The sequence below is a fragment of the Vulpes lagopus genome, chromosome 6, assembly GCF_018345385.1.
Source record: "Vulpes lagopus strain Blue_001 chromosome 6, ASM1834538v1, whole genome shotgun sequence".
Classification (NCBI taxonomy): domain Eukaryota; kingdom Metazoa; phylum Chordata; class Mammalia; order Carnivora; family Canidae; genus Vulpes; species Vulpes lagopus.
Genome location: NC_054829.1, coordinates 42,104,560 through 42,129,448, shown reverse-complemented (window position 1 = coordinate 42,129,448; position 24,889 = coordinate 42,104,560). Strand labels below are relative to the sequence as shown.

The following is a 24,889-nucleotide window of genomic DNA, read 5'->3' as shown; positions in this document are numbered from 1 at the left end:
CCTTTGACTTCTCTCTCTTCCAGTTTATAGTTCTGAAATCTTTAAGATTCTTTATTTCAAGGTACTCTTGCATTCAGTTATTAGACATCACCCATCACCTTAGTTTATTATTTCATATTGGCATAATTATAGTGTCTTTTCAATCTCTGATTTCCATTCTAACATGTAAATAGTATCAGATTCTTGTTTGTAAGGTATTACTTTGATCCCATTGTTAGTCTGCTGAAAAAATTTTAAAATATTCTTCATTGCTAGCAAAGTCCCAGTGTTTTCCATGGACATACACAAATAACAAAGAAGAAGTGAATGAATCTGTTTTCAGGTTCTTACAGTGTCCACTACTCTGTGCTTTCATTTGACTCAATTCTCTATCTTTCTAACCCTCAGCCATTTGAGGTATTCTTTCCCATTAATAAATAGATTATAGAAGAACTGATTTTTCTAGTCTCAAGTGATTTTTTTCTTTTTCTTTTTCTTTTTCTTAATTGCTACTTAACTACTAATTTGGAAATTAGTCAAATATTTGTGGTATTTTCATTGAGGGTGGCAGGTGATTTATCATTTTTATTTTTCTTTTTTAGAGGTCAGGATATAGGTTCTATATGATAAGTTTTCTGAAAAATAGAAACATATACTTTAATTTTTCTCACTTGAGTAGGTTTTCTTAAAATTAAGATTATTTCACATTCTAAAGTAAGATCTATCCTTATGGGAATGTAAGATTCACTGTTCTTCATCTCTTGGTTTTGTAATTCTGAAATAAGAGGCCAGAATATTTTTGTGAATAAATTTTTGCGTGACGAATTTTCCATCTATTTGGTTATAGCTCAATTTGTAACTTAATAAAAATATATTGGACAAATTTCACTTTTTAAACTTCTGATTACTAAAATCTTTCATTAAAAACTGCTGACATAAAATTGATAGAGGATAAAGATAGAATTATTTTGTATGAGTCTATTGGGTAGAAAAGAAATTCAAAGTCTTTTATTTCTAAAACTATATTTCTTTTTTTTTTTTTTAAAAAACTATATTTCTATTTGTATTTATTTTACATTTCCAGTATGATAGCAGCTAGCATCTACTTGCATTCTTGAATGTTGGCAACTTGTATTTACTTTGTATTCCCCACTATCAAAATGTAATTCACTTTTTAAATTTGTTTATATTCATTTGAGAAAGATGGTCCAGACTTCATTCTATTGATACTTTTTACATACTCATAATAAAATTTCTTTTAAGTTAGCTTTGGCAGTTATTGTTTCTAAATCTTATGTTTATAAAATACTTCTAGTTCCAACAAGTTCGTGAGCAGATGGAGGCAGAGATAGCTCACTTGAAGCAGGAGAATGGCATATTGAGAGATGCTGTCAGCAACACTACAAACCAACTAGAAAGCAAGTATGTTCCAAATGCTTTATTTTTAATTGAATGGCAGAATATTTTCATTGAATGGCAGAATATTTTCTTGAACCATCAAAATGATGTTTGATAGTAATTGGGTAGACTTCTGTGTTTTACATTTGTTTCTAAAGTGAATTTTCAAAAACAAATTTCTTGTTTGGTAAAGAACTTTATCAGCTAAACTGTGTGATAACTACTAGTGCCAGCAATGGAACATTGTCTACAAATTTATGAGATGGAATTTATAAGTTTTAAAACCTCTATCCCCTTTAACAGTAGTTCTTAAACTTCATTATTCTGAAGGGCATCTGACATGTTCATTAAAAAAGCATATTGTTGAGTCTTACCCTTAAAAGATTATGATTCAGTGGCTCTTAGATGGAGCTCAGGAATCTGTATATTAAGACACATTCCTTGTGATAGTGATGAAATCGTCTCTGGGCCATATTTTGAGGAACTGTGCCTTAGAGAAGAATTAGCATGCTTATAAGAATAAGCACTCTGACGGATTTTTTTTTTTTTAAGATTTTATTTATTTATTCATTAGAGACACACACACACACACAGACACACACACACACACACACACACAGAGGCAGAGACACAGGTAGAGAGAGAACCAGGCTCCACGTAGGGAGACCGATGTGGGACTTGATCCCAGACTTCAGGATCACGTCCTGGGCCAAAGGCAGGCGCTAAACCACTGAGCCACCCAGGGATCCCCTGACTGACTGATTTTAATAGATTTTCAGGACACCAGTTTGAGGGTGACACTGTTGATTGATGCTCATGATTGTGTGGTCATCCATTTTCCTTGATTATTTTATGGCGATTTTAGAATTTAATTGTTATCAGAATTATTCAGAGATTATACTCAATCAGACCTCATTATTAATAGTCTCTTACAATATTTCCTTCTCTATTGGCTGTAAGTGGAATTTCTCAGAAAAACAAATATCAAATGCATTTTGTTTATTCTTCTTATGTGTTTGTAATAATAGAAGGTTCCTAATCCACTTATTGTTTTCAGGCAGTCTGCTGAACTAAATAAACTACGCCAGGATTATGCTAGGTTGGTGAATGAACTAACTGAGAAAACAGGAAAGCTACAGCAAGAGGAAGTCCAAAAGAAGAATGCTGAGCAAGCAGTTACTCAGTTGAAGGTGATATATTCCCACCTTTATTTATCATTTCATAAATACTACTTAATCCAGGGATCTAAATGTGTATGTAGGTTTGAGAAATGTAATTTGAGGCTTAAAGGGACCTGTAGTTTAAGAGCTCTGTTTGTATGGAAGCATGTATAGTAGTAATGAGAGAATTGAGTATAGGCTTGAGTTTGAAGTTAAAGACTGAAGATAGGAAAAATTAAATTTGCTGATTGATGGATACAAACAGAATTTCTCTGTAGGGAGGTTAGGTTTCACATGTGTGAGGCAACAATCAAGTTGTTTAAAATTACATTTAATATCACCACCATAACTTGGATTTTTCAGTAAGTTCAATAGAGTGTATTTTTCTTCCACCATTGGACTAGATGATTTTCCTTTCCTTTCCTTTTCTTTGCACAAGACCGAGAAATGCTCCAGTAGCTTTTGCTTGAGCCATAGTATAAAAAAATCACAGTTTCTTTAGATAACCAGAATGGTAGTATCATGAGAAGCTCATGCTGAGAAGTGATGCACAGGGTTGCTCAAGCTACAGAGGAATAGATTTGTTTTTTTTGCACCTCATAGCATATGTACATTGAGTAGAATGATAAATAGAACTGTCCTTTCCTCCTCTAATAGGGAGAGGATTTATTGAACATACAGTTCAGTTTGCGTAAGTCCAATATATTAGATTCTTTCCTAGATCATTGATAGAATCAGGTATGATTCTGATAGAATATGATCATTCTGATCATATCCAGAGTGGTAGGGGTTAAAAGGACTTTGAGAATAATTGAATGTGGAAAATGGTACAATTTGTTTTCTTGAAGTTTTCATGGGTCTCTTTGGGAGATTGATAAAATTGTCTTTTATTAAGATTTGTCAAAAGATTTGTCTTGCTGCTTTGTTTACTGCTGGTGCTTACAAATATGGAGGTTCCATATGGATATGGATAAGCAGATAAAGGATACTAAAGACTGTCATCATTGAAGTATCATGGATCTTTTAGTATCATGGATACTAAAGTCATCATTGAAATGTGCTGTACCTCAGAATTTGAATTTTAGGTCCCTACTGAGATTTGGCAGTAAAAATACTATCCTGTCTTTTGAAAGCATATCAGCTGAAGAAGATAAAAATGGAAACAGATCATAGCTAAGTAGATGAGATATATACATAGTAGCCTAGCTATAGTGATCTACCTACACAAATACTCAGTTTTTGTAAATCCTGCATATTGGAGGGTAGAATGACTGTGGCTGATATCTTTGTATATAATAAGTCTGGGCATATCTGTCTGTGTTTTATTAATGTAGGGGACTATTGGAATAAGCAGTTTTTTGATGAATAAAGAGAGAGGATGCATTTTTAATTTGAAATCCTCTGATTGTGCTGACTTTATCCAGGTTCAACTACAAGAAGCTGAGAGAAGGTGGGAAGAAGTCCAGAGCTATATCAGGAAGAGAACAGCAGAGCATGAAGCAGCACAGCAAGGTAAGGGGAGAGATACTCATGTACATTCAGTATATAGTTCTGGGTAAGATTTTCTCCCCTCTCTAGAGATGAAGAAAGTATGAGTTGACCTTTTTGTTGAGGACAATAAAAATAGCTTTTGCACTTCCAGAGTACCTTTATTTTTTTAAGAGTTCCTAGACTTTCTAAAATAAATTTTCTACTAGCTTTATCCTGAAGCATTAAGTTGCAGATAATATTATAGTTTATAATAGGGTAATAGGAACTTAATTGTGTATGTTTCCTTTCTGTAGTTACTCCTTTTGGTTCTTGATTACCTCCTTATTTTCCTTATTTTTTGTTTGTAAGGGAGGATCCCTGCATTGTGAAGAGAAAAACAGCAAGAGCTTTACCATTTCAAATAGTTGACCTAAAACCATCTACTTAAATGTTAACTTTTATTACTTATTCTTAATTTGGTGAATCCATCTGATAGATAATGAAGCTTGTATTGTGTGCATCATTTGTCTACATTACTCCTTTTCCTCCCACAGGAGTCAGTGAACTAGTAAAATACAGTTCCAAACAGTAGGATAGATCATACAGAGTTTTGGCTCTTTAGACCTTTGGGTTTCCTCTGATTCCCCATCCCTGCCACTCTTCCACCCCGTATTTCCCTTTAGCTTAATATTTAAATATATTCAAGAACTTTAAAGACCTTTTTCTTTATGTATAAAGTTTATGTTAAAATACATTTACTTTTTAAATTTGTATTTTATGTTCCATCAATGAAACACGTATGAATTTTAACAAAAGAATTGAGCTATAAACTATAATACATTTCTCTATAAACCATGTAACTGTAAACCATAAAACCTCACTCTTGCGAGAATCAGTCACTTTTACTTTTAGTATTTTCCATCTTATTTCTAAATAAGCATATTATTTGTACATGTACTGCTATTTCTTAATAGGCATCTGTTGACTTTCTGTTACAGGAAATGGACTTAACACTCCTACATCATTCCTCCCACCTTCCCCTCATTCTACTGATACGATTATGCATACTTCTTGATTATGTCAGTATCCATTGTTTACATCGTTATGACAGTGTAACTCAGTCCTGAGCCAAGATAAATATTAAAACTGTAAATCTCATGAACAATGTTGTTTAATTACCTAGAGCTAATTATTGATTTATGTTATTAACTTGTTTGATCCTTGTTTTATGATTTAAAATTTTACCTGTGTTTAAACTCTTACCTCTCCCCTCTCCCCACCTCTCAACATAGGAGGTACTGGAGAATCTTTTCAGTTTTTTCTAGAAGCCTGTGTTAGCTGTGCCTCTGGAGTTGGCCATCTTCCTGTTTCAGGAATTGTTTTCTTGGCTCCATAGCTGTCTTCTTGAGACTACCTGTGTTCTGGATACTATGTAACCACCATCTTTCCTGCTTTCCTCCCTCATTTAATCGCATATCTTTTAGTCCCATGAGAGTATGCTTTTAAGTACATATGTCGAGGCCTTGCATACTTGAAAATGTTATTATTTCTCCTTCATGCTTGATTGGTAGTTTGATTGGATGGAGAGTTCTAGGTTATAAATGTTTTTTTCCACAGAATTTTGAAGGCATTAATTCAGTGTTTTAACTTTTACTGTTGCTGGTAAAGAAGTACTGTGCTCTTCTGAGTTCTAATCCTGGATGTGACCATTACATTTATTAAGGAGTTCTTTTTGAGTTGTATTTCATTCTGTTATTAATGTCTTGTTATGGTAATAACATCTTTTCTTAAAATGTGCACACACATGCCTTTCCTCTTTTTCTCTATATTTGCCTCTCTTCCTTGGTGGTAGTGGTGGTAGACTTGTTTATGTTTAGGGCCAAGATGATAGCTCTCATAATACCTAGTATCTCCATTCTTTCCAGATTTCCAGATTTCTGAAACACCTTTCTTTTCCAAGTTAGTGATCATCTCTCTATTCATTATATCTTAATTTCTGTGATTTGGAGTTAGTTATTTTCTGATTGCATCAAAGATAGCTTGTGTTTGTTTCTCATTTTCTTTGTTGTTTTGGGGTCATTGCTAAGAAGAGAAGCAGACAGAAAAGTTGTACTTCATTGTACACCAGAACACTTGTCAAGGCTCAGCATCTTTCTTTGTTTTCCAGGTAGGCGAGTATAGGGAATTTATAAGAAATTCACTAGATAACTTACTAAAGTGTCTTTGGGGAAATAAAGAATGCTTTCAAGAAGCAGCATTTTTAAACATTCATGTACCATTCGGTTGACACATTTATTGAGTATGTACTGTGTACATACTTGGACACTGCTCTGGATATAGAGAAAAGGCGATTCTGATCACAGAAAGCTCACTTCTTGGGCGAGGAGAAGAATTAGTACAATGTGACAGGTTCTGTGATAAGGTAAGTCTAGACTGCTCAGGGGAGTCATGTGCAGGAGGCTAAGAAGAAGAGGTATTCGAGGAGTTTTTTCCAAAGGAGGTAATGCCTACACTAAAGATGAGTAGTAGTAGTAACCAGGCAGAGGAAGATAACTTTGTAAAATGTAATGCTTTGTTACAGATTTGCAGAGTAAGTTTGTGGCCAAAGAAAATGAAGTACAGAGTCTGCATAGTAAGCTTACAGATACCTTGGTATCAAAACAACAGTTGGAGCAAAGACTAATGCAGTTAATGGAATCGGAGCAAAAAAGGGTGACCAAAGAGGAGTCTTTACAAATGCAAGTTCAGGTATCTAATTCTCTTTTTAAAAAATAAAGGTGGACCATGGCTTGATGTGTCTCTGTGGGAGAAAGAAGATAGTCTACCTTATCCAAATTCTGGAGTGGTGATGAATAATTATAACTTAATCATTGAGCATTTGTCACAAATGGTGTGTTTGAATATATGCTTAAAGACATCTTCACTCACAGTCTTAAATTCTTTGTGTTAGATTAGGGATAACAACTTATTATTTTTTACCGTATACATCAACTCTCAGAATAGAGTGCCTAGTCATTGTTGTTTAAATTATGCCTTTTGGAATCTAAGAATGTCTTTTTAAAGATAAACAGAAGTTTGTACCTCATTTTGTTCATATAAGTTGGTATATTTGTTAACAGCCCACTTTTCCTCTCTTTCCTTTTTGGTTGCTCTTTCTGAAAGGATATTTTGGAGCAGAATGAGGCTTTGAAAGCTCAAATTCAACAGTTCCATTCCCAGATAGCAGCCCAGGTAATTGTGCTTTCATATTGCTTGTCATTGCTAATATAATAATAGTAACAGCATATTAATATAACTATATAATATGTAATATGTAGAAATATATAGTGTAACAATATAATTCTTAGCCATTAAATTAATCACTTGAGTGCCTGTAGAGTGCCAAGCACTGGATTAGCATTTGGAAAACTAGTCAGTGAATCAACAGTGATGATCCTGATCTGCAAAGCACTCTGATAATTATGTATAGTGCTTTGGGAAAACACCAAGAAAGAAATCCAACTCCAACTAATGGAGCGTTTTTACCATAGGAGGAAGAAATGTTCATAATCTTGACACAAAATAGCAGAAATTGGCCAAATAGTGTTAGGAATAGTGGTTTACATATTAAAGATGCTCACTAAATACTGACCAGCCATGAGGGAAAACTTTTATGTATATCCCCAGGTGATAGCAGTATGTTAATAATATATGTTAATATATAATCTCAGATTATGTATACAAAAAGATCATTTTAAAACTTCTGTTCAGTAAGTGGGGACACCTTCTAGAGTTTTTTGCATGTTGTATTGTTAGACCTGTTATTCTTTGGCAACATTGCTGGGTAACATAGATATATTCTAAAGTGCATATAACTATATTTATAATACAACATTAAGAAAAAAGAGAAAAAGCTTCTAAGTACATTTTCCATAATGTACATACTGTTCTTTTTAATTCCTCAACTTTTAAATTCTAAAATTATAGAAAAAATATTAGCCTTTTCTGTATTAAGATATAATTTTAACATTAAAAACTTGTTTTTAAGGTTCAGGCAAATTCAGACTCCCAAAACTTTGAGACTGCACGTGTTTTTTTTTTTTTTTTTTTTTTCTAGTTAGTTTCTTTGTAAAAACAATAGTCTAAAATGAATTGGGTAAGAATTTTTTTTTTTTTAGAATTTTTTTTTTACTATAGGAGAGAGTGGGTGTCTGTGAATGCCCATGTATATATAAAACTATAACTCAAAGTGAATTGAAATTTTGAGTTAGTAGCTCTAGAAGATTTAGAGAAATTACTTAGAGAATGCTGTAAGTACACTTTTGAAATGTAAAGAGGAACATGAGTATTACCAGATGACTTGTTATTTTAATCATGAACTGTATGTATCATTTCATTATTGGAAGTTGTTACTAAGATAAAGAAGGGTAAAGATGAAAAATGGCCTTTTGTGGGTGTTTTTCCTGTATATTTGTTACTTGTCAGTTATATAATTTCCAGGCCTGGCAATTTGTTTTATTTGAACTGTCTTATGCTATGAAATTCCCTAATACTGGTTGTTGGTGATCAAAGTTGTTTTCAGAATAATGGCTACTGTTTATTGACCACTCATCATGGGCCAGATGCTGCCATAGAAACTTGATATACATTAATTTCTTTTAATTTTTAAAGCTCTGTTTGCTTATTGTACAACTTTTAGACTTAAATCCTTTTATCTTGACCCTGTTTTTCTTTCTTAGACCTCCGCTTCAGTTCTAGCAGAAGAATTACATAAAGTGTAAGCCTTTCAACACTTCTCTTATAATTGCTTAGTCACCACTAAATGATACCTGTTCCATCAGCACTTATGATTTACTTGATATTCTAACTTGTTCAGAAAATAATCTTAACTAGATCTAGAGCAACTTTTGCTCTCCTCCCTCTCAGTGAGTTGAATTCCTAAACATTGCACATTTTGTGTTTTTATGTCTTTATTGTAAAAAGAGTTGGGGAGCCTTTGTTTAACTTGGGCTTTAGCAGTGGAAGAGAGAATAGTGATTTGAGATTAATGGAAGTAAATTAGTTTTTGTGCCTAATATGTAGTTGTACTTGCTTGCTCTGTATCTTAACTACGTGGTAGTATTCCCAAAACAAGGTTTTGTTTTTATTGTATTGTTTAATTTACATACACATAGCGCACTTGAGTTCAGAAAACCTGAAATCTGGCTTTGATATTACCAGGCTTGTGAGCTTAAGTAAATTACCTCTTTTTACCTCAAGTTTTAAAACAGGGGTATGTATTTTAGGGAGTTAAAGTAATGCATACGATAGTTACTACTAAACTGAAAGGAGCTGCAGAAATGGAGGTTACAGATACATGAGAAACTCCTTAAATAGGCATGACCATACTTAAAGCTTTTAATCCTTTGATTTGTGATAACTTCTAAACGTTTATTGAATATACAAATGTATTTCCTGTTAAAGGATTGCTGAAAAGGATAAGCAGATAAAACAGACTGAAGATTCTTTAGCAAATGAACATGATCATTTAACAAGTAAAGAAGAGGAACTTAAGGTACAGTAATTCTGATAAATGGCGACAGTATTTTATAGGCATTGAATTACCCTGATAAGGTAATCAGTATGACCTTTTATGAAGAATGGAAAATACTCTAAATTCATTTGAAAAGTGTCCATCTCTTTTCTAAACTACAAAATCCTCTTTAGTCTTCTAAGAAGAGATGTTCAGAGGGCTTTTCTCACATGATGTAATTCACAGTAATTTGGCAAATATGCTAAATACCAAGAATTGATGATTTCTGATTTAAGAAATTATGATTTGAGACCTTTGCTTTGAGACCTTATGTAGAAGAGATGCCTTACAAACTTTTAGAAATATTTAATATAATTGACTTTATTCTATTTTTCATTCTTATTCTAGGATATACAGAATATGAATTTCTTATTAAAAGCTGAAGTTCAAAAGTTACAGGCTCTGGCAAATGAACAGGTAGATTTTTATTGCTATTGAGCATTTACTCAGAATTTGACCTTGTCTATACTTACTTTCATTGGTATCGCAAGCCCTAATTTAATTTGTATACATAGTAAATACAGTGGTTACTTGTGTTTACCTGCATGGCTATTGTTGAAAGCCTTGTCTATGACCTTGATTTTCACAACCCACTTAGATACTATTATTTTCATGTAGAAACTAACATTCAATCAAATGAATTGATCATTTTTAAGATCTCAGAGGAATCCATTAAAACATTAATGTGCTGATTTGTTTTAGCTTTCTGCTGTTTAATCAAAAAGAGATATACCTTTATTTGGATAAAATTTGACCAGTGAGAAGTACAAAGTACTGGACAACAAAAAGTATTACAGAAATGTGTATGACATTGCTTTAACTTTTATTTACTCCAAATATATCAAATGTAGTTTTTCAGTATATAAAAATAAAAAATAATTTTGAGTGCTTTCTAAGAAGTTATATATTCTTATCCCATTCCAAACACAGGCTGCTGCTGCACATGAACTGGAGAAGATGCAAAAAAGGTGATTAAAGCATTGCTGTGCATGGAGGCGTTCATACATTCATGTTCAAGTGTAATTTTAGAAATTATTGCTACTCATAACAGATACTTGTGCATATAACTTATGTAATCTTTTTGAATATATGAAATATTTTCATTGATTTTTTTTTCTCATAGTATTCATGTTAAAGATGATCAGATAAGACTGCTTGAAGAACAGCTACAATGTGAAATTTCAAACAAAATGGAAGAATTTAAGGTGTGTAATGAAGCTTGTCAACTGAGTTTAGAACAACTTTCTATAGTTGAAATGAGTCTAGAAATACTAGTTTTTATATAAAATCACCCTGAAGCAAAGTTTCTGTAGCTTATTTGGGGGCTTATACAGACAGTGAATTGTTGTCATATAATTTTTGCCTAGATTATTTTTGTTTTGTTTTGTTTTTGTTTTGTTTTGTTTTTTGTTTTTTGTTTTTTGTTTTTGTTTTTTGCCTAGATTATATTACATGTTCTTATAACAGACTTTTGAAATTTGCTTTGCCTCAGTCTTTGCTCTACAATTTTCACTTGTTTGTGATGGTTTTAACACTCCATTGTCAATGCAGTGCTAGTTTCTGGTCATGGCCACTCAGCTTGAGTATTGGAAAGCAGTCTTCTTGCTGGGGTCCATCTCTTCATGTGTATGAGATTTGCATTCTTTTACTTTTTGCTTTTATTTAATAGGAAACTTGTAAATATTTGCTTATGAAAGCAGGATTTCCCAGAATCCGTTGGCACAAGAGATTCTCAGAATCTCTTATAGCTTATAGCTAGTACTACATATCTATATTTTGGAAATTCATTGAAAATGAAACCACATGAGATTTGCATTCTTATGTCAATCCATAATTCACTTGTCACTTTAAGAATACTCGAAGGAATAATAGGGGTTTTGAGTTTGGGGGTAAGGGAGGGTTGATTTTTTTTAAACTTATTAAAATGATTACTTTGTTATCTTTTCTTAATAAAGCAGTAAATTGGAGATTCTTTTATCTTTTTCCAGATTCTAAATGACCAGAACAAAGCATTGCAATTAGAAGTTCAGAAGCTACAGATTCTTGTTTCTGAACAGGTAAGGCTTTTTATGAATTATAAGGTAGAAATATCTAATATTAACAAGATCTAGTTCTTAAATATTAACCAACTCATTCCTTTTGAGGAGTTTTGCTAAGTATGGATATATCTTTGCATTGCATTTCTATTCATCTTGTACATATCAAGTATCTGAATTAAGGAAAATATTTTTTTTCCCTGAAGGGAAACTAATGCTAATCTCTTGTTTATAAGCACTTAAAAAATGCAATAAAAGACATTAGAAGCATTTAAGTCATTTTGATACATTTGGCTCTCAAGATAAAAGTCTTTACACTTTTGGAGCTTTTCCTCTAAGGCAGCATGGTTTCTTAAAAAGAGATTTGAAACCTCCTACGGCACTTAAAAGCAGAATGATGTTGATCAAACTCCTTAACCTTTCTGAGACCTTTCCTTCCAAGTCTTTAACGATGAGATTTTTTTTTTTAACTTACTCATGAGAGGTACAGAGAGAGAGAAAGAGAGAGAGAAAGAGGCAGGGACACAGGCAGAGGGAGAAGCAGAGACATGGGACTCGATCCCTGGTCTCCAGAATCAGGCCCTGGGCTGAAGGCGGCACTAAACCGCTGAGCCACTGGGGCTGCCCTAATGATGAGATTTTATTTACATCATAAGCTTGTTAGATTTAAATGGAAAGTTTTTGTATGGTGCATAGCCTAGTGCTTGGCAGGCATCTTCTTAAACCTTAATTCCTTCCCTTAGAATATTTTTCATCTCTCTACCTCCTACTGCTATCATACTTTGTCTATATTTATAGCAAGCTATCAAAACTATAGCAGCTTGAATAAGCATGGCTCCATAAACTAGAGCCTCTGGCAATGTCTGTTCTGTGGCTGTTCCTGAGAGTTGCCTTCAGACTTTTCTCTTACACAACTCTTCTTCAAAATCCAGTGTGTAAAGATGTTCTGAAAACTCTTGATACTGGATGACACATTAAAATAGAAGCTTTGAATATTTCTCTAATAGTATTAAATTTGGGGACTTGTAATGGAAGCTGAAATGTAAGTTATTGCAAATGATAGTACTTTTTTCACAGATGCATGCTTGCTTTCTTTAATTCACATTGTGCAGGTATTGGTATAAGTAGCTATACCAAATACTATAGAAGTTATTTAACATCTGTTTACTTTTTAAGAAAATCTACTTATTCTCCTCCCCCTCTTGAGTATGATCGTAAGTGCCTCGCATAATCTTCATTACTTTGTATATGCTTTACTCTTGCAAACAAAAGGCAGTGAAGGAGATAATGTAAATTGATGATATTTAGTGCTGTGCAGGAACATGACTTCATGCCGCTGTAATCCTAAAATATTTAAGTCTTATTCTTAAATCTTATTTTTATTTCCCTTTGTTGTGGTATAGCTTATAAGATATATTTTATCAACTGTAAGAATTTTCCCCCTCAATTTATTAACTCTGAAGTCTGGATGTATTTTACAGTCTCTGGTTATAGTTTAGCTGACAGCATTTAAAATTTTAGTAGCTGCATAAAGTGCCAAGGGTAAGATGCAACATTAATGACTTGGATGAGGTAAAATACAATTGATAATTTTTGATTGTGTTACTTCTTACCCAGAAAAGCAGAATGCTAAATTGTGAGTTGGTTATAGAGTTGGTTATATACACCTATTTCAGTGTATAAGGTTTTGAATACTTCCTAAAATTAACTTCATAGGAGGTAAAACAAATGTCTAGAAATGTATGAATCTGTCCTGGAATTCCAGTATTAAAGGTGCTGGTAACTCTTATATTTAAACAGAAAACCTGAATCTTAACAAATCTTTTAACTTGTAGCATCCTGTAATCTTGTAGTTCTGTACTAAAAATGTATTCTCCATCATTAGACAAGAACAAAACCACTAGCCTTAAATTTTTTTTCCTTAAAGATAATATGATGACTTGAGAATTGCCATTCCTTTATCTTGCATAAAATTTCCCATATGTGTGGAATTAATTAATAGGAAAGAAATTCCTCTAATTTCTGCCTTAACCAAATCAGCCTTCTTCCTATTACTAAGGTTTCTATGTACTTTTAGATATTCTGTTAAAATAACAATTTTTTTGCACGAGATAGATTTTGTTTAAATGAATAGTTTTATGAAGTTAATGAACAATCCATGGAACAAAATTTTATAGCTACATTTAAAAAATTTATTTAAAAGAATTTGATACAGCAAACCTATTTTGTGGTACTAATTTAAGATTTGCATTTTGATGATTCTTAGAATTTTTCTTATTCTTAAAGCTAACTCTTTTAAAAGTCGTTTGTAAAGCATATAGCTATGATGGTATGTTTTGGTTGTAGTTGTGACTTCTTTCTCTCATCTTGGCAGACCAAAGAACCATCTCTTTGGCTTCTTCTTTGGTCATTTTTAGTGAAAGAAAAGATAAAGATTAGTATAATCTTGATCTCTTTGATTTCCGCCTTTTTAAAAAAAATATTTATTCATGAGAGACAGAGAGAGAGAGAGAGAGGCAGAGACACAGGCAGAGGGAGAAGCAGGCTCCATGCAGGGAGCCTGATGTGGGACTTGATCCCGGGTCTCCAGGATCACACCCCGGGCTGCAGGCGGCGCTAAACCGCTGTGCCACCAGGGCTGCCCAATTTCCACCTTTCTTTAAACCCTTCCTATCCAGCAGTTAGGATTCCAAGTGACAGTTGAAAGATGAACAGTTTAGTTATGTAAAGAAAAATTCAGTCCTTTTGCTCCATGGATTTTTATCTGGGAGGAAAAGATTGAGCCTATTAAAACAGAAACCAGTAATGGTGCCAAGCTGTTGTTTCTTCAGGTGTAGGAGGCAGAAAGACAGCAAATACCAGGTAAGGTAACCTGTTTGTTTCTACACTAATGAAGGGAAGGCCCCGTTTGGATATAGGACTGTGGATAGATGGTGCAAATAAATCAGTTACTAGGATCTCATTTATTCAGAATAAATTAAAATTTCTGATGAGGCAGGGTTCTGAGTTATCCTTTTTTTTTTTTTTAATTTTTATTTATTTATGATAGTCACACACAGAGAGAGAGGCAGAGACATAGGCAGAGGGAGAAGCAGGCTCCATGCACCGGGAGCCCCATGTGGGATTCGATCCCAGGTCTCCAGGATCGCACCCTGGGCCAAAGGCAGGCGCCAAACCGCTGCACCACCCAGGGATCCCCTCCTTTTTTTTTTTTTTTTAAAGCTCTTTTTAGCAAAGGAGGAGGAGTGTTTTTATTATTCTAATATAGATTTCTAAGATTCACTGATCAAGATTATTAAGTAAAAACTGTTGGAGTAAGAAATTTTTTCTCTTTGCCCTATTGCCTGGTTGTATTTTATTGCAAAAAAAATTATTGTATAAAGTGTAGTTTTGGAAAAACATCTAGGGAGAACAAAATTGGATTGGGTTCGGCCAATAATGTATAAAGGAAAAAGATTGGATAGATGCTAAGTTGGTCTCTTTTCTACAATTGAATATTTGGTAAACTGATGACCAAGAATACATGTTAAACTGGAACCTTGTTAAGGAAATTAATTTCATTACATGCTTATGAATTAAGTATATACTAGACATTGTGCTATATGCTGAAGCTACAGAGATAGATAGGACTTGGTTCCTGCCCTCAAGAGTATGACTTTTAGTGTGGAGATAGATGTGTACCACAGAAAAGTATGATGAATAAAATTACTGAACTGTGCTACAGAGTTAGAGGAAGAGATAATGAATTCTGCAGCGAGGGTGAAGAGGCACTACAGAGAAGGGCCTGCTAAACTTGACTTTGAAAAATGACCATGAATTTGCCCAACAGCTAAGGGGAAAGCTAGGCTGGGGGAATACAGTGTTAAAAGTCATGGCAGTGTGGGTAGACTGGTGTAATCAGAGTTTATTGGCATGTTGTAGAAATGCAAAGTATGCAAAGTATGCAAAGTAAGGCGTAGAGAAGGATTGGCTAGGGTCAATCACGAAGGACTTTGTATGCTGTATGGACCATGAGCTTGATCTAGCATATTGGTAAATCCCTGAAGGGTAACGCAAGGATGAGTAAGTGTTTTGTCTAGCATTTTAGATCACTCTAATAACAATGAGGTATTTGAATTTGTGTGGGGGAGAAATACGTAGAACTAAAGGTATAATGCAATGAATGATTAAGGTGGAAATAACTTGGACTTAATGTGTGTGTTTTTTTTTTAATGAAACGTAATTGACATAAAACATTTGTTTCAAGTGTACAACACAATGATTTATGTCTATATAATGTGAAATGATCACAATAATGTCTGGTTGATAGTTAACATCCATCACCATACATAGTTATAAATTTTTTGTTAATTTTTTTTAAGAGAGAGTATGCATGCTAGCAGGGTAGGGGGGAGTGGGAGAGGGAGAGGGAGAAGGAGAAGGAGAGGAAGAATCCCAAGTAGGCTCCATACCCAGTATGAACCTTGATGCAAGGCTGGATCGTACCACCCTGAGATCATGACCTCAGCTGAAATCCAGTCTAATGCTTACCAACTGAGCCACCCAAATGCCCCTGTTAAATCTTATGTGAGATGGCATTCATCAGAAATAAAGATGGGCAAAACCCCATCTTGATGAAAGATTTATAAACTTACTGAATTATTTATTTTCATAGTGTATAAACCTGACCACGTATTTTTGATAGCTCATATCTCCTTTCAATGACAGAAATTTTTCCCATTGGGAAGTTCTTCCTATACCCCTCACAAAATATTCCTTATAGGCAACAGGCAGGGAGAAGAATTGTTTGGTATTGTGATATTTGAGATGAATGAAGGCATTGAAAAAAAAAAAGGGAGTCAGTTTTAGAAATATGTAAGAAATGAAGTCTTAGGACTTGGGTTTGGCAATGGAAAACAATAGTATTTGTGAAAAATGGTTATAATAAAATTGGGGGAAAAGTAAGAAACAAGATTAGGAGAGTACAGGTAGAGAATGGGATGGGCAGAAAAAAATAATCAAAGAAGACCCCAAGCCTGTTTTAATAGGCTGCTTAGCTGCGTGGAGGCTTGGGAATGCTAAGGGGGAAAGCCCCTCTTCTGGACAAAATAAATTATAGCAGTGGAGACTTTTGTGTTTTTAAGGAGATGCTAGAAGGGAAGTGGTTAAAGTGGGGATCAGCTTACGTCATGTTTTAATGCTTTACAAGGAGAATATATTCATGTGTTGCTCTTGCAGTTTTTATAATCAATTTTAAAACTTCCATGTATTGGTTTAGGTGGTAGTCACATAATATCTACATGTTAAAAATTGATTTGTATACAAGATTTTTTTCACTTGCCTCTATAAATGTTAGTTTTTTAAAAGTAAAAAAGTCAGTTTATTAGAAGAAAGAACAAAGCCTCCTTCCTGGTCTTCAAGGCTTTAGAGCCTTGGATTTTTTTTTTTTTTTTTTGAAGAATTGAATTGATGTAGAAGAATTAAGGCAAATTCTCTTTGTTCTTAAGATTTTCTTTTATAGTAATTAAATTATTCATAAGGTACTAATTCATTTTACTAGCTTATATTACATTTCATCTTTTTATGTGTTTGTGTAGCTGCTTATCTTCTGTCTTGTGTTTTCTGAATTCATTCTTTAATTATTAGCAGTCTTTAAGTGTAGATTGCCTTCTAAATTTTGGATCTAATTAAAACTAAACAATTTTCATACAATTCTATTTTTAAACTTTTTTCTTTTTTTGGGTGATTTTTATTTTAGCCTAATAAAGATGTTGTGGAACAAATGGAAAAATGGTAAGAGTTTAAATTTTTCTTTTTATATTTTAATGACTCATTTCTACCAAATTCAAGGTAACAGAATTATTAACTATATTAATCTAGATTCTTAAATTACTCTTTGTACTTCATAATGGAAGAGGGTGGTATGCTGTCAGCTGGTTTGATTTGGGATCTCATTTGGTTAGTAGTGTTATGTATGGTATTGACTTTGTTTAGGCTAGCATGTAAGCATATATTACTTGAACACATTTTACTTACTGGTAAAGAACTACCTTTAGACAATGATCAAAGACCTTCAGATATCTTCCTAGAATTCATTTCCTAAGAAAGACACAGGAGTTGATTGCTATGCAATATTTAGCAGTGATAGCATTTACCTTGAAAAATAGTTAATATGTTTTAAATTTATGATTTCAGCATTCAAGAAAAAGATGAAAAATTGAAGACTGTGGAAGAATTACTTGAAACTGGACTTATTCAAGTGGCCACAAAAGAGGAGGAACTGAATGTAAAACATTTTGTGCATTTGTTTTCTTTGTGGGTTAGTCAGTAAAAATCCTGAAGGGGATGTATTGTAATGTAAGATTTTTCCCCACAGCTTTTAAAACTTAATATTATCCACATTTTATGAATATATGATCTTTTTCCCATTAAATTTAACATTTTATTAGGAATAAAAAATGCATAGTTGATTGTAGCATTTACTTCTTAATGAAATACCGTTTTTATGGTTAGTAATATATGCTTCCCTACCTTCACCTATGCCCAAAGTATAACCGAATGATAACTAACAGACTTCATAAGTTTGAGTTAGGGGAAGAAATGACTTGACAGTGGTATACTGTGTGTTCTTGAGGTTGTGGAAACATAAGTGGAAATACTTGTTGGGGATAAATGAATTAAAATTCACTTGACTATCTCTAGAAGTTGTAGAATTGTAGACAGGTGTGACAAGGAGATGTCTGGGCCTTCCAGAGAGGGGGAGAAGCAGCTAAAAAAAATGAGAAGGTAGGATATTTTGAAGATAGGTAACTTTTTAGAAAGTGAAAGTATGTTGTGCTTTTGTATCTTTGAAAAAGGCAATAAGAACAGAAAATTCATCTCTGACGAAAGAAGTTCAAGACTTAAAGGCTAAGCAAAATGATCAGGTAATGTAGATCCTGCAATTACACAAACCTGTTACATTCAAATAGAGCAAGTCTGTTGTTTTTTCCTCCTTTCACTGATGTGGGATTTGTCAATCATATTAATCTGTGAATGATTAGTGACTTGAATAACGTACTAGAAGCTGCAATTTATTGAATGCTAACTATGCCATGCACCGGATAGAGTACTCTAGATAGGATATCATTGCTGCTTAATGCGATGATAAAAGGTTTTGAGTGTACAAATGTAAAGACTCTAAATAGGTAGAAGAAGCTATCTGAAATAAGGCAGTTTCCAAGTTGTATTTTTTTCTTACCTGGTTAGAATTATTAAGTTAGTTATGACGTGTATCTATTGATTTTTCTTTTGGCCTACACTTATCATAAGTAGACTTAAAGCTACTTACTTTCAGAGTGCTTTTCATTTTCATAATATGACATTTAAAAAATCTAGAAAGAATCAATTCCTGAGTTTACTGTTTTCCTTTGGATTTTGGTATAGTGGAAAATTTAAGGGTGTAATATACTATTCTATTTCTGAATTCATTTATATTTTGAGCAAATTACTAAGTAGGATACCTTCTTATTTCCAGGTTTCTTTTGCATCTCTAGTTGAAGAACTTAAGAAAGTGTAAGTGACATTTTAAAATTCGTCATTCTTTTTTGGTCCACTTTCTTAGTGCTTATAAATCATGATTTGTGCAATTTAGCCTGATATATGTGTTAGTTTAAGCCTTCACTCTAGAATTTTTCACTGGTGGATTAAGGAAATTTAGCTGTGCTTTCCTAGTGCAGTATGATTGCTAAAACATCTATTTCTATAATTCCATTTATTTTCTTATGGCATCAAATTGTTAATTTTCTGTTTTTGCAGTAAGAATTATTAAAAAAGAAAACCAGGTTATACTGGATATAGAGATCATGTATTCTCTTGACCTCTGAAAAGTTTGATGCCATAATTTTGTATAGGTTTTGCCACTGCTTTCAGAACTCTGGAAGCCAGTATTGTTGAGAGAAACTTGATTCTTTCTAGTATTCTTCAGGGTACACGTCTTAACATTATCTGTGTGCTTTCAAAGCATGTCACCTGCTTCTCTTTGTGTGCATAGGCTTTAGCCATCTGGTATTTACTGGTTAATTCTCATTTAGGAATACTTCTTTTATTTTCCTCATTTTTTTTAGAGAGAGGACAAGGGAAGGGCTAGGGAGAGTAAGAATCTTTGTCAGGCTTCACACTTAGTGCTGAGCCCAACACTGGGCTTGATCTCAGCACCTTGAGATCATGACCTGAGCCAAAATCAAGAGTTGTACGCTTAACCAACTGAGCCACCCAGGCATGCCTCATTTAGGAAGACTTTTAAGTATTTTTTTCCCTTATCTGCAAGATATGTTGCTGTTTTACTTAAAATGGGAAGAGTTGTTTTGGATGACCCTTGTTGGTGCTATTTTTTTATGTCTTGGTGGATCTTGATGATTTCTATTAAAGTTTAAAATACTGCATTTCTTCATCTAAGGATCCATGAAAAGGATGGAAAGATCAAGTCTGTGGAAGAGCTTCTGGAAGCAGAAGTTCTCAAAGTTGCTAATAAGGAGAAAACTATTCAGGTATTGGGAGAGAGAAAACTGTGTGTGTGTGTGTGTATGTGTGTGTGTGTGTGTGTGTGTGTGTGTTTATCAACTTTAGTGAATATCATTTAATTTCATGTGTTTGTCTGTACATTGCATTTTATGTCAATTTCTGTGTTTCCATTGTCCAATCTTGTCTGTTTTGTCATTGTCAAGGATTTGAAACAGGAAATAGAGGCTCTAAAAGAAGAAATAGGAAATATCCAGCTTGAAAAGGCTCAACAGGTAAAAATCCCAGAGCCATAGCATGACAGATTTGTTAGTGTATGTGTATTTATGAGCTGTTTGATTTTTTTTCTTGTTACTTGAAAAAAAAAAAAAAACTTTTAGTGTGCTGTAAGTATTTTGGGTTATGTGCTTTTTATTTAATTATTTTTGCTTGATTTGAGAAAATGTTCTTGATATTTTAATCAGTATATTTTTTAACTTTTAAAGATTCTTTTCTAGAAAGTTCTTTGTATTAATGTTTTGTTTTAGTTTGCCAACTTGAACACACAACAGTTTGGTAAATCTTTCTTTAACCTTTTTTTTTATTGCATGTATTAAAATATTTTGTTATAGAATATGTATTGCTCCACCTTTGCTTATAGAACAAGTACAAACTTCGTTGTGGGATTTCAGAGGTAGCGGGCATTGTTGGACATAGATAGGTTTTGGTGAATTTAATCTGATAAGGCTTCATTGAAAAAAATAGAGTGATGGAATTGATGATTCAGCCATTTATCCAGCAGAGTTATTCAGTAGTATTTCCTGAGTTTCTTCTACTTGTGAAAGCACTGGGTTAGTGATTTAAGATAATATGTGAATGAAACAGATTATGATGAAAAGATTACAGTTCTCTAGTACAGATTGAGAGATTAGGAAAGTCTCTTGAGGATCTGACATCTAAGCCAAAATCTGAAGGGACTATGAGACGACAATGGGGGATAAAAAGTGCTGTTGAATTACTGTGTATGATGAGGAAAGGATAATGTTGAGTACTTATTGAGTAGGTGGCTTTGAAGCCTGGAAGGAAGAAGAGTTCTGACATAGTAGAGAGGTAAATGTACAGTTAATACTCTAATTTTCACAACTTTAGAAATTATCACATTATTTAGACGTATTATTTTTATTTTGTAACTGTCATTGAAATCAAGAGAAGGCAAAATCCAAACACATCTCATTTTGGCAAATTCAACTAGGGTCTTGGTAATTTGAAGTGTATGCATTTTAAAGCTTATCCTAAAGCTTACAGTAAATTGAAAGGATTATAAATTGCTTTTTTTCTGCTTTTTTCTTTATATTTCAGTTATCTATTACTTCTCAAATTCAGGAACTTCAGAACTTGTAAGTAGTACCATTTCTCTTACTTCCTTTTAATATGTCTTTTCCACAAGTTAAATACAAGTATGTACAAGTCAAATACAAATCAAATATAGTTATAATGAAAATTATAGCTGCTTTTTATTTAATTTCAAGTAGCATTTTTAGGAATATGAAAATATATCTCAAAGTTATCATGGTTTTAAGTTTTTCATTAGAATTTCACTTAAAAGGCTTTTTGATTGAGAATGGGGATAGAGTGGAAAGTCTTACTTTTCATAATTTAAAATCTGAATATGACCTCAGACAGAGATGTTGCTCTTTGTCCATTTTGATAGTCATTGTGAAACTGGCTATATATTTTATAGCCAAACCAGTAGTAATGAACTAAATTTGCTGGTATTGATTTAAACAGGATATGGGTGAGAGTAGGGCTTACCCTAATTTATTTAGTATTTGGATCTTCAGTGATACATGAACTTTTTTCATTAATTGTTCTCTACTCCTTTTTTTTTTTTTTTTTTTTTTAAGATTTTCTTTGAGAGAAAGAGCACAGGAGAGAAAAACATGTGAGCAGGAGAGGAACAGGGGGAGGGGCAAAAGATGAGAGAGAAGCAGACTCCCTTCTGAGCTGGGAGCCTGACATGGGCCTTAGTACCAGGACCCTGGGATCATAACCTGAGCTAAATGCAGACATTTAACCGACTGAGCCACCCAAGTGCTCCAGTTGTCCCATAGTTCTTAATTTATTATCTGCAAAATCTTGTAGGCCTTTATACTTAAAATATATTTTAATTTATTTTATGTATATTTTAGTTTATATATTTTAGTTTGGGCTGTAAATACAGCTTAAAGTCTACTTTTCCAGTCTCCAATAATTTTGGTTTGTGTAGTTGTGTAACATTTTCACTGATAGTTCTTATTAACTTATTGTCAGATTAAAAGGAAAAGAGGAACAGATGAATACCATGAAGACTGTTTTAGAAGAGAAGGAGAAAGACCTGGCTAGTCGAGGGAAATGGTTACAGGTGAGAAATTAAAAACAAAAGTAAACAACTTTTTTATACTTGAGTATCAGTTCAATTCATACCAGTTCTTTTTCAGGATCTTCAAGAAGAAAATGAATCTTTAAAAACTCATATTCAGGAGGTAGCACAGCATAACTTGAAAGAGGTATAGTATAAACATTACCAAACGTATTACATAAAAGATGAGGAATCTTTTTTTTTACTATGCTAGGAAATAACTATGTTCTCTGAGTTTACTTGCCATAAAAATTACCGTATCATGGTTGAGTAGTTGTTGATAAAATAAGTTAAATTTTATCTTTGTAAGTTTTCCTGCCTTGATTTGTCAGCCTAAAAGCATTTCTCGTCCTTACTTTTTGAGATTGACTCTTAAACTCACATAGGTATCTATGTTTATTTGGTATGTTAATCTGTAATCCTTTAAGTAAAGGATTACAGTTAAAAAATTCAGTTAAATAAAGTTCATTCTGTCTTTGTTTTATAAATGGCCTAATTTTAATATATAGTTAATGTTTTTATTTCATTGATGACTACCTGATCTTTTTGATGTTAGAATTAAAAATGTAAATCTGTTTCTTAGGCATGTTCTGCATCACGATTGGAAGAACTTGAGACTGTGTAAGTATAATTTTCACCTGCATTTTAAAGAGGGACTTCTCATTATTTTCTAAAATGTACTTGAATATCATGATGAGTTTCTTCTCAGTCATTTCTTGTTAAATTAGGAATTGATAGTCCAGAGGCAAATAAACTAGTAAGTCTCTGTTTGGTTTAATAAAACAGAGGCTCTTTCCGTGCTTTTAGATACCCGGAGACTTTATCCTTTCCAAGCCCTTCAAACCCATCATCTAAGAGATAATCTTAGTTATGATCTTGATGATTATTGAATCTTTCTAAAAAAGCTAACTTGCTTGAGGAGACTAATATCGTCATATCAGTTACTGTGCTGAAGAGTAAAAACATTGAATCTGATCAGCATAGGAGGTATCCGTCTTTATAGATGTTCATCCTAGGAAATTGTTGTCTTAAAAAGTCTGTTTTCTTATCTTAAATGAGTCCACAGTGGTGAGAAGGATATTTGGACTTCATTTTTTTGGCATGCTATAAAATTACTTTTAAGAGATTTTGCTTTGCTGTGCTGCCATCAGTCTTTATGGATGTTTAAGAAGTGGCTCTTTGAAACTGTGTCTTTAAAAGTAAGATATTGAGGATATTAGGTCATTGTCTTTATGAAGACAAAGGAGATGTCTCTATTCTTGACACTAAAATTCTCATTTGTATAGCCAATTGTTTATCATGGGGACATTGTGTAACTGTCAAGGTATTTTTGTTTCATTTGCTAATAGAAAGCTTGGGGACACATTCCGGCCCGTTTGTAGTATATAACTCATTAAAGTATGTGATTTTAGCTGTATTTCTGCATCACATTTTTCTTTAAAAAAAAAAAATCAATAGAATTTGTGGATGGATCAATTTTAAGTTTACAAAAAATTGGGATAAAAGTACAGAGTTCCTATTTTCCTCCACCCCGACCCTGTTTCTCTTGTTATATCTTGCATTAGTGTGTACATTTGTTATAGTTGATGAAGCAACGTCGAGATAGTGTTATTAACTAAAGTCCATAGTTCCCATTAGGGTTCACTCTTCTGTGGGTTTTTTTTTTAATTTATTTTTTATTGGTGTTCAATTTGCCAACATATAGTATAGCACCCAGTGCTCATCCCATCAAGTGCCCCCCTCAGTGCCCGTCACCCAGTTGCCCCCACCTCCCCTTCCCCCACCCCTAGTTTGTTTCCCAGAGACTTCTGTGGGTTTTGAGGAATGTATGATATGTATCCATCATTACAGTATCATACAAAATAGTTTCACTGCCCTAAAAAAGTCTCCTGGCTCTACCTATTCATCCCTTCCTTCTTCCACCTCCCCCCCCCCCCCAAGTCTCTGGCTACCACTGATAATTACCGTTTCCATAATTTTGCCTTTTCCAGAATGTCATATAGTTGAGATGCTATAGAATGCAGGCTTTCAGAGTGGCATCTTTCACTTAGCAATATGTATTTAAGTTTTGCTGGGGTTTTCCCCCGAACTTTTTTTTTTTAAGTTTTTATTTATTTATTCATGAGAGACACAGAGAGAGAGAGGCAGAGACACAGGCAGAGGGAGAAGGAGGCTCCATGAAGGGAAGCCGGATGTGGGACTCAGTCCCGGGACTCCAGGATCTCACCCTGGGCCTAAGGCAGGCACTAAACCACTGAGCCACCCAGGAATCCCCCTCCCCAGAAATTTTTAATCCTATTCTTCATGTGTGGTCTATTGTCATTTTTCATGTAGATCTATAAACATCTTGAAATTCTTACTACATTAAGGTGGGACAAAAATAACTTTCAGTTCAGCAGATATTTGAGAACCTGTTTGCCCTCTGGCACAGGAATACTGA

The 24,889-nt window shown here is 33.5% G+C and overlaps 1 protein-coding gene across 7 annotated transcripts in view; it reads left to right on the top strand.

The window, feature by feature from the left end:
* The window catches only part of KTN1 (kinectin 1), a 104,705-nt gene that overhangs the window by 51,693 nt on the left and 28,123 nt on the right, over positions 1–24,889 (top strand). For 5 of the 7 annotated variants that reach the window (XM_041758639.1, XM_041758635.1, XM_041758638.1 and 2 more), the window contains exons 8-28: positions 1,295–1,401; positions 2,435–2,567; positions 3,962–4,049; positions 6,589–6,755; positions 7,170–7,238; positions 8,726–8,763; positions 9,450–9,540; positions 9,907–9,975; positions 10,489–10,526; positions 10,682–10,763; positions 11,547–11,615; positions 17,332–17,366; positions 17,769–17,859; positions 18,431–18,499; positions 19,090–19,127; positions 20,011–20,101; positions 20,279–20,347; positions 21,411–21,448; positions 22,362–22,452; positions 22,529–22,597; positions 23,033–23,070. In XM_041758639.1, the coding sequence (XP_041614573.1) occupies positions 1,295–1,401; positions 2,435–2,567; positions 3,962–4,049; positions 6,589–6,755; positions 7,170–7,238; positions 8,726–8,763; positions 9,450–9,540; positions 9,907–9,975; positions 10,489–10,526; positions 10,682–10,763; positions 11,547–11,615; positions 17,332–17,366; positions 17,769–17,859; positions 18,431–18,499; positions 19,090–19,127; positions 20,011–20,101; positions 20,279–20,347; positions 21,411–21,448; positions 22,362–22,452; positions 22,529–22,597; positions 23,033–23,070 (1,580 nt within the window). The remainder of the gene's footprint in view (positions 1–1,294; positions 1,402–2,434; positions 2,568–3,961; positions 4,050–6,588; positions 6,756–7,169; positions 7,239–8,725; positions 8,764–9,449; positions 9,541–9,906; positions 9,976–10,488; positions 10,527–10,681; positions 10,764–11,546; positions 11,616–17,331; positions 17,367–17,768; positions 17,860–18,430; positions 18,500–19,089; positions 19,128–20,010; positions 20,102–20,278; positions 20,348–21,410; positions 21,449–22,361; positions 22,453–22,528; positions 22,598–23,032; positions 23,071–24,889) is intronic. The other 2 variants (XM_041758636.1, XM_041758633.1) reach the window with 1 other exon arrangement.